Source organism: Zea mays, chromosome 2 (assembly GCF_902167145.1).
Source record: "Zea mays cultivar B73 chromosome 2, Zm-B73-REFERENCE-NAM-5.0, whole genome shotgun sequence".
Taxonomy (NCBI): Eukaryota; Viridiplantae; Streptophyta; class Magnoliopsida; order Poales; family Poaceae; genus Zea; species Zea mays.
This window is the reverse complement of record NC_050097.1, coordinates 14,406,726-14,416,315: the sequence shown is the minus strand read 5'-3', so window position 1 is coordinate 14,416,315 and position 9,590 is coordinate 14,406,726. Positions and strand designations below refer to the sequence as shown.

The 9,590-nt window shown below is 40.3% G+C and overlaps 1 protein-coding gene across 2 annotated transcripts; it reads left to right on the top strand.

Annotated features, from left to right (window-relative positions):
* The first annotated feature begins 502 nt into the window (after positions 1–502).
* On the top strand, positions 503–9,486 carry LOC103646012 (putative ABC transporter C family member 15). 2 transcript variants are annotated; one of them, XM_008670752.3, is made up of 11 exons: positions 503–779; positions 2,042–4,401; positions 4,540–4,626; positions 4,723–5,385; positions 5,476–5,640; positions 5,798–6,092; positions 6,189–6,403; positions 6,925–7,230; positions 7,715–7,778; positions 7,905–8,144; positions 8,245–9,486. In XM_008670752.3, exons 1-11 carry the CDS (start codon positions 674–676, stop codon positions 8,364–8,366), a joined length of 4,623 nt encoding a protein of 1,540 aa, XP_008668974.1. In that variant the 5' UTR covers positions 503–673; the 3' UTR covers positions 8,367–9,486. The 2 variants fall into 2 exon arrangements, with proteins under 2 accessions (XP_008668974.1, XP_020403749.1); XM_020548160.2 differs by lacking the exon at positions 5,476–5,640 and having other exon boundaries at positions 633–779.
* The last annotated feature ends 104 nt before the right edge of the window (positions 9,487–9,590 follow it).

The window sequence follows — 9,590 nt, the reverse complement described above, 5'->3', positions numbered from 1 at the left end:
TTGGCATCTACTGCAAAAGCAGATCAAAGATTGTATTTTCAGCAGGCGCGCGCGAATCGTTTCTTTGCGACTATGACGCCACCGCGTACGTAGCAGTAGCACTAGCACGTGTCTAAGTCAAGGCATGCATGCGCTTCTGGGGTAAATTAACGAATGATGCGTGACCGATGCTTCTGGGGTATAAAATCATATTAGTTTAATTGATTTTTACCTAAATTACTATTATTAGAATGGCATTCAATTCAAGGATCCGAACAGGCGTTATTTAATTTCAAAGAAATCATTTTCATCTGCAGAACTACTGATCGTGCACAAATCCGCAATATATTCAGCTGGAAGCTAGCTAGTATACGCACAGAAATAAGAAAAAATAACCTGCAGGAGAATAGGACATACTGCTGCCAATCATAAATAAAAAATGTAGCAGCTGCTATAGCGGTGTTGTTTTTTTCCACAGGTGGTGCCGCCGTGCCGGGCTCGTTCTGTGAAAACTGAAAGCTGCATATTCGGGATCTGCGGCCACCGTACCGCACCATGCCACGCCAAAAGCGCAACAAACAGGGGGTCATGCACCTCCAGTCTCCACCTCCCTCCTATTATATCATCGTCACTTGTACACCGCCCCTCACAGTCTCACTTCCCTCCACTCCAATTCCCTCTCTCTGGCGACACGATGGAGAGGGGGGGCCTGCACTACTGGCCTGCTCTCGCGGGGATTCTTCCCAACAAGCAGGTGCAACAGCTGTTCATCCAGGGGGGCTTCCTCGATGACCCGTCAGGTAAGGCTTCCTTCGATCCATCCCGGCGGCCTGCACCAATTGCATGCAAACGTCGTCTGAATCCGCTCCACTCCTCGCCTCCTCCAAGACATGTACATATAGACGACTTGACTCCATGCGCCAGCTAGCTACACACCACCGCGCCGTGGTTTTTCCAGTTTGCCCCCACCTGTAGTTTCTTTTCCCTCTCCTGCTTCCTTGGTTCTGCAATGTCTGCGAAAAATATCAGGAGAACAGAAACAGAACAAATGGCGCTGAAGAATGCGCAGCATAGACTACAACTGTGCCAATGAAGAAAACATGGTTCAGATGTGCGATGGCCCTAGTAATTTTGAGTTAGCTATTTGTTTACCCCAATATATAAGATGATAATCACAAGGCCGAAAAATAACTCAGGCAGCGGTAAAAATTGTCCGTTCATTCCAAGTATGTTTTTTACGTAACATAGCAAATTGGGATGGGAACAGTAAGTCATGGGCTGTGCTTAGCTTTCTGCTCCATCTGATGACTAGCGTCCAACTCCCTCCATCGCGAGGAGTTAAGGACATAACTTCTCCTATAGCCTCAGGTATCATTACAAGATACCGTAGCTAGAAAAAGAATAGTGAACGACCCAACATTTATAGTGCAATCGGAGAATGTTTCTGTCAGCACATGAATATTGGCGGTTAGCCAGTTTTGGTTCATGGGAGCAAACCATCAGGAAAGGGAGAACGCCAATGTGAAAGGTTTGAGCACATGTGGTCCATGTCACTACTTTAAAAGGCAGCCAATCAAGGACGAAAGTTCCAAAAAAAAAAACTGAAAATTGCATTGTCCAGTCATTCTTGACAGGAGTAAAAAGCAGAATGGACCTGTAGTCCTGGATGTGGCCAAATCTTATCCTGGTGTTTCTAAAACAACAAAAATAGAAAATCTTAACTGAAAAAATAGAATAGCCCAACTCAAAGATGAACTACGCCCCAAACATGATGATAATGATTGGTGCTGATTGTTCTCTTTTCCTAACAATTTATTATATGCTAATCAATTTCTCAATGATTATGGTTAGCAGCTTATCTACAATTTTAAATAATGCTTGCAAGAAATAGTTGAAGTCCAGTCCTCACAAGAACGTGTTTGTTTCTACTTTTCTTGAGTACCGGTAACATAATTGCAGCTACTAGCTCCTATGTTATTATATCCACAAGAGAAAAATGATGCTTCAAGAATGTATTCCTGCGTAAGTTTTTTGACATGAAATTTGCAAACTGTTATTACAGGTTCTACTATATTGCATCATATGCAAGAATGGCAAGACCTATATTCACCTTGCTTCTGGATGGTCACTTTTGCACTGATACAATTGATGTTCATCATGAGTATATTGGCTCAATTTCTGTTCAAGAAATTCAGATGGTGGAGACAGAGACTGAAGGGTTCAGCTCCTGAAAGCAATAAACAACATCAGGAACACAAGATTACAGATATAAAGCTGGACATCTCATACAAAGCATGCAAAGCTTGTTGCCTGCTTATACTAGGAAGTCATGTTCTGAGGGCAGTATTTCTACAGTTACATGAAAGAATAAGTGATTGCAAGTATCCACCCTTTATTATTTGTGAAGGTTTGCAGGTGCTATCGTGGATAATATTGTCACTAGCAGTATTCAGTTTTCAGAAAGCAAAATCTACAAAAATTCCAAAGGTAATTCGGACATGGTGGATATTTAGCTTTCTACAATCAGTTGCCATCGTTGTATTTGATCTCAGGTCAATTTTGGCAACCCATGAAGATATAGGATTTGAAGAATGGATCGATATGTGCATGCTTGTTGTTTGCACTTATCTGTTTGCAATTTCAGTCAGGGGGAAAACAGGAATCAGATTCACAGACAGCAGCGTAACAGAGGCACTATTGAATCCATCTGTGGGACAGCAGGCAGAAGTCAAACGGCCATGCCCATATGGAAGAGCAAATATTCTTGAACTTGTCACCTTCTCCTGGATGAACCCCGTCTTTTCTATCGGATACAAGAAACCTCTAGAGAAGAATGAGGTGCCAGATGTTGATGGCAAAGACGCTGCTGAGTTTCTTTCTGATTCATTTAAAAAGATCATAGGTGATGTTGAACACAGGCATGGTTTAAGTACTTTATCGATCTATAGAGCAATGTTTCTATTTATAGGACGGAAAGCAATTATCAATGCAGGATTTGCAATTTTAAGTGCCAGCGCATCCTATGTCGGACCCTCACTGATTAATGATTTGGTGAAATTCCTTGGAGGAGAGAGGCAATATGGACTCAAAAGAGGTTATATTCTCGCTGTTGTTTTTCTAAGTGCCAAAGTTGTGGAGACCATAGCACAGAGGCAGTGGATTTTTGGAGCTCGACAGCTTGGGATGCGGCTGCGAGCTGCTTTGATATCCCACATCTATCAAAAGGGCCTTCGCTTATCCTGCAGTTCAAGGCAGAAGCATACTAGTGGAGAGATCATAAACTACATGAGTGTGGATATACAAAGGATAACTGATGTTATATGGTATACAAACTATATCTGGATGCTACCCATTCAACTTTCTCTAGCTGTTTATGTGCTCCATACAAACTTAGGGGTCGGGGCCTGGGCTGGTTTAGCAGCGACATTAGCAATAATGGCTTGCAATATTCCACTAACCAGAATGCAAAAGAGGTTGCAAGCCAAAATCATGGTTGCCAAAGACAACAGAATGAAGGCAACAACGGAAGTTCTTAGAAGCATGAAAATACTGAAACTTCAAGCGTGGGATATGAAGTACCTTCAGAAGCTAGAAAGTTTACGAGGCGAGGAGTACAACTGGCTATGGAGATCGGTGAGGTTGTCGGCTCTAACAACGTTCATATTTTGGGGGTCACCTGCATTCATTTCCTCCATAACATTTGGCTCATGTATACTTATGGGGATTCCTCTGACAGCTGGAACTGTTTTGTCAGCTCTTGCGACATTCCGCATGCTACAAGATCCAATTTTCACACTTCCTGACTTACTTTCAGTGTTTGCTCAGGGAAAAGTTTCAGCTGACAGAGTGGCAAAATACCTTGAGGAAGAAGAATTGAAATGTGATGCGGTTACACAAGTACCAAGAAATGACACAGACTATGATGTGGAGATTGATCATGGAATATTCAGCTGGGAACTTGAGACGACTTCTCCAACTCTAACAGATGTAGAGTTAAAGGTAAAGAGAGGGATGAAAGTGGCTATCTGTGGAATCGTTGGTTCTGGCAAATCCAGTCTATTATCATGCATACTCGGGGAGATGCCAAAGCTAGATGGGACTGTCAGGGTCAGTGGCCGCAAAGCATATGTTCCTCAAACTGCCTGGATCCTGTCTGGGAACATAAGGGAAAACATTCTGTTTGGAAACACACATGACAAGGAAAAATATGAAAACATCATACAAGCATGTGCATTGACAAAAGATTTTGAGTTGTTTGCAAATGGTGATTTGACTGAGATTGGTGAAAGAGGAATTAACATGAGTGGTGGACAGAAACAGCGAATTCAGATTGCAAGGTCAGTGTATGAAGATGCAGATATTTACCTCTTTGATGATCCTTTCAGTGCAGTAGATGCCCATACTGGAAGCCAGCTTTTCAAGGTTCGTTTAAGTGCACAACACATTCAACTTTGTACTAGTAATGTGATAATTTGACCGTTTGAGGTTCATTGTTGATCCAGAAGAGAGAGAAAACAATTGGTTCATATCCTAATCAAATAAAATAATTTCATTCTACAGGATTGTGTAATGGGAATTCTTAAAGATAAAACAGTGTTGTATGTGACCCACCAAGTCGAATTCCTTCCTGCCGCAGACCTTATATTGGTAAGTGCCAAAAAATACTTTTGGTTTAACCCATTGTGTCCACATTCCAAAGATCAAGATTACCAAATAATTAACCGTTTGAATTCAAATTAACAGGTGATGCAAGATGGTAAAATCGTGCAGAAAGGGAAATTCGATGAACTTCTTCAACAAAACATAGGGTTTGAAGCTATAGTAGGTGCACATAGCCAGGCTCTTGAATCTGTTATAAATGCTGAGAGTTCCAGCAGAATACAGTCAGGCAACCAAAAATCAGCAGATAGTGAGGATGAGTTCGATACAGAAAATGAAACGGATGATCAACTTCAGGGCATAACAAAACAAGAGTCTGCACATGATGTCTCACAAGACATCAGTGACAAGGGAAGGTTAACACAAGAAGAAGAACGGGAAAAAGGAGGCATTGGCAAGAAGGTTTACTGGACTTACCTGAGGGCAGTTCATGGTGGAGCCTTAGTGCCAGTAACAATAGCTGCACAATCATTCTTTCAAATCTTCCAGGTAGCCAGCAACTATTGGATGGCATGGGCATCACCTCCTACAACTGCAACCACTCCAACCGTTGGATTAGGCCTCCTCTTCTCTGTATACATAGCACTATCTATGGGAAGTGCCCTGTGTGTCTTATTTCGGTCCTTGCTTGTGTCACTGATTGGTCTACTAACATCAGAAAGGTTCTTCAAGAACATGCTCCACTGCATCCTGCGTGCCCCAATGTCCTTCTTTGATTCCACACCTACTGGTAGAATTTTGAACAGGGTTAGTGCTTATTTAACTTTATGACCATTCTCATCATTTGTCACATGCGTACACACAATTAAACTAATTATTATTTTTTGCATGGAACAGGCCTCTAATGACCAAAGTGTTCTAGATCTAGAAATAGCAAACAAGCTAGGCTGGTGTGTGTTTTCAATCATACAAATTCTGGGGACCATTGGTGTTATGTCACAAGTTGCATGGCCAGTTTTTGCTATCTTTGTTCCGGTGACGGTGATCTGTTTCCTCTGTCAAGTATGAACTCTTAAAAATGATCTTCTGTTTACAATTAGCCTTTTCCTATTGCTTTTTTGCACCTTGAATTCCAGGAAGATTCACTAGTAGCTTCCTTTTATTTGGTGGTACCCATTTCACAAAATGCTGAACGTGTTCATGTTTTGTATGTATGCAGCGCTACTACATACCAACAGCGAGAGAGTTGGCTCGTTTATCACAAATTCAAAGGGCTCCAATCCTACACCATTTTGCAGAATCGCTGGCAGGAGCATCAAGTATTAGAGCATATGCACAGAAAGATCGTTTCAGAAAAGCAAACCTTGGTCTTGTTGACAACCACTCCAGGCCATGGTTCCATAACGTTTCCGCAATGGAGTGGCTTTCTTTCAGGCTAAACATGCTATCCAACTTTGTCTTTGCCTTTTCTTTGACTCTGCTAGTGAGCCTCCCTGAAGGTTTTATAAATCCAAGTAAGATCTATCTGCAGATAGAGTCATGTATGATTACAGAAGCCTCAAGCTATCTTACTTTTGATTATTGCCAAACTAATATGATTGTATATACAGGTATTGCTGGACTTGCAGTGACTTATGCATTGAACCTCAACTCACAGCTGGCATCCATAATTTGGAACATTTGCAACACAGAAAACAAAATGATATCAGTTGAAAGAATAATGCAGTACTCGAGGATCCCTAGTGAGGCTCCTCTCATAGTTGATCACTACCGCCCTCCAAACAGCTGGCCAGATGCTGGAACTATCAATATAAGATCATTGGAGGTATGTGTAATATGATACTGCCTGACCAACTATAGGTGTAACAATCAAGTGTGCATGTATACAGTTTTAGTCAGCAAACCCAAAAAGTTTATCGCGGAGACTAATGTCTGAAATTGAACCATCGTTTGCTAAATCAAAGGTTGCCAAGCAGAATTCATCTCAGGAAACTGCCGACTTAATGACATTTTGCAGTATATTTTACTAAAGAGGATAATAAGCCCATATTTTAAATATGAGAGATAAATAAAGAGCATAATGTTCACGCTTTCTCATGCACAAAATATAGTTATTCGATTACATAAACAAAAGAGGGAGTGCCACAGATTGTAAAAATGAAGAAATATAAGGCAAGAGTGGTGATATAGATACTGAAAGCATGCAGTATTGCAGTTAACTGTCTTTTCTCTATGATGAGACATGACACATAAGAGTGGACGTTTTTCAGAAGGAAACTTCTGATTTCACTAACCCATATATGCACTTTCTCAATTGCAGCCATGTAATGTTGTTTGCTTTTATAGGTTCGATATGCAGAGCATCTCCCATCAGTTTTGAGAAACATATCATGCACAATTCCAGGAAGGAAGAAGGTGGGGATTGTAGGACGTACTGGTAGCGGAAAGTCAACTTTTATCCAAGCACTTTTCAGGATCATTGAACCAAGGGGAGGAACGATCCAAATCGACAATGTTGACATCTTGAAAATAGGGCTGCATGATTTAAGAGGAAGACTAAGCATCATTCCACAGGATCCAACGATGTTTGAGGGAACAGTTAGAGGGAATCTGGATCCCCTGAATGAGTACCCTGATCATCGTGTGTGGGAGGTAATTTAATGAACTACAGATGCCATTACAAACGAATTCCTTATTTAAGATGTCAAATAGAGAGGTTAAATTTTTGTAGTATTGATCATTATTGCTCACACTTAATGTTCCATATCAGCAGAAAACAAGTTGTGGACGATAATAGCTTTTGTGAATTTTTTTTGGTAACAGCGTTCATAGCTAAATTACCAAAGTTTGCACTATAAGGCTTTAAATGTGGCTCCGGGTAAAGTAGAAAAACACGTGTAGAAGTGCGCCTATTTTGGAGAACTGTATATGCAAAGCAGTGCTTCAGAGTTCTCTCATGATCTAAAACGGTAAAATCCCGACGTAAATTTTTTTATAAAATTATGATCTCATCAAAACTCAATCTCTAAATAAGAAAAATACAAAACTTATTATAAAATCATGATAACTAATGCAAAAGGGTTTTAGTTCTTCAAGCATAAGATGAGGAACATTATTTTCCCCTTCTTTTGGACAGATTTTGGACAAATGCCAGCTTGGTGATATAGTTCGGCAAAACCCAAAGAAATTGGACTCCATAGGTAATGCATTCTTTTGAGCACAGCCAAATGTAAAATTTTAGGATGCAGGAATAGAAATTTCAATGGTTGATACTATAGCCCTTTCATAATGATACTGTCATTGAGATTATGAGATATTTCCTGCAGTTGTAGAGAATGGGGAAAATTGGAGTGTTGGGCAGAGACAACTATTTTGCCTCGGAAGGGTTCTCCTAAAGCGAAGCAATGTTCTTGTTCTTGATGAGGCAACTGCTTCAGTTGACTCCTCCACTGATGCAGTTATCCAAGGAACGATACGCGAGGAATTCAGGAAATGTACGGTATTGACAATAGCTCACAGAATCCACACCGTAATTGACAGTGATCTCATTCTTGTTTTCAGTGAAGGTAAGTCACGTGATTGAAGCACCAGTTGTCTACACGTTAGCATACGTAGCTGCTGGACTGCTAATATATGTATGTTTTAATGAATTATTGTGATGAGCAGGAAGAATTATAGAATATGACACACCCTCAAAATTACTGGAGAACGAGAGCTCTGAATTCTCCAGACTCATAAAGGAGTACTCACGGCGATCCCATGGCTTCAGTGGAACAGCAAACAATTGAATGGCGACAAGAGAATGAATCCAAGATGGTGAAAGTAGATACGAAAGTTGATTACCCCACAATATTATATCTATATATGACAAGCAGGAACCAAAACAACACGGGGCAGGGTTTACAAGGGAGGGCGCTTCCGTAATTAAGATGATTCAGCAAATTGGAGTAATGCAATGTACTATATAGTTTATAGCAGATTCGGGACATGACTGAAATGGGGAAAAGATAACTTGGTAGCTATTCCGTATAAATTGTGCACTGAGGTGGATTTAAACCTCTCTAATCCCCTTCTGGATTGGTGTAACCGAACAAGCCCTGAGGTGGATTGGAGAGGAGTAGACTTGATCCCCTCTAATCCACCTCAAACCGAACAAAGTAGACTTGATCCCCTCCAATTCCTCTCAATCCACCTCAAATCGAACTAGCCCTAAGTGGTATCTTCCACCCTTTATATAGAGCTAGATATCTAGATCGATTATGATAACCCACATCTATAGTACTTACCTACAAATGTAAGATAAAACATTAATATGCAAGCAATCATGGTATTGACAAAAATAGTTTACAAATATTCGTACCTTGTAGTTGATGAGGAAACTCCTTTTCATTAACCCCCATATCAAACAAACGTATAATAATGTCAAATAAGATAGCAAATATGAGATTTTATACAAACACAAGTAATAGTACAATAATACATAACCATCATCAAATGAGATAGCAGATACAATGATCCATTGAGTCTCACATAAAGAAATGAAAGTAACAAGAAACAAATAAGTCTCACATAACGAGATAAAAAAACAAACATTTACAACTCATATCACACCCATGGCCCTTTATAATTACCATACTTGGTTATGTATTTCCCTGAAAGCCAGTTGAATCTATGTTCGGTAAGAAAGGTCATGAACATCTCTTTTTGGGTCAGTTTGACAAATAATTCAGTTGCAATGAAGTGCTCGTTACTACCATAGGTGGCACCACAAGCAAGCACATGTTTCATCACTTCATCAATGGAAATTTTTCCCTTTTTTGCAGCATAAGAATTAGTTGAAACAGACATAGATGTAACTGTTTATTGAACGATGATTAGTGTTGTCCCTATTTTCTGTTTTCTGCTTCTTGCCTTTGTTTTGATTGAACCTTGGCGGTCACTTGCCATTTGGATTGACCGGTGAAACTTCACATTCATTGGTGTCACCATCTTCTTGTGTGTCACAATTGATT

Bases quoted from the DNA above. Each gene is read 5' to 3' on its own strand.
- LOC103646012 (XM_008670752.3), top strand. From the start codon at position 674: ATGGAGAGGGGGGGCCTGCACTACTGGCCTGCTCTCGCGGGGATTCTT. The intron at 4,402-4,539 runs GTTCGTTTAAGT...TTCATTCTACAG, and splicing joins CTGGAAGCCAGCTTTTCAAG to GATTGTGTAATGGGAATTCT. The intron at 5,386-5,475 runs GTTAGTGCTTAT...TGCATGGAACAG, and splicing joins CTGGTAGAATTTTGAACAGG to GCCTCTAATGACCAAAGTGT.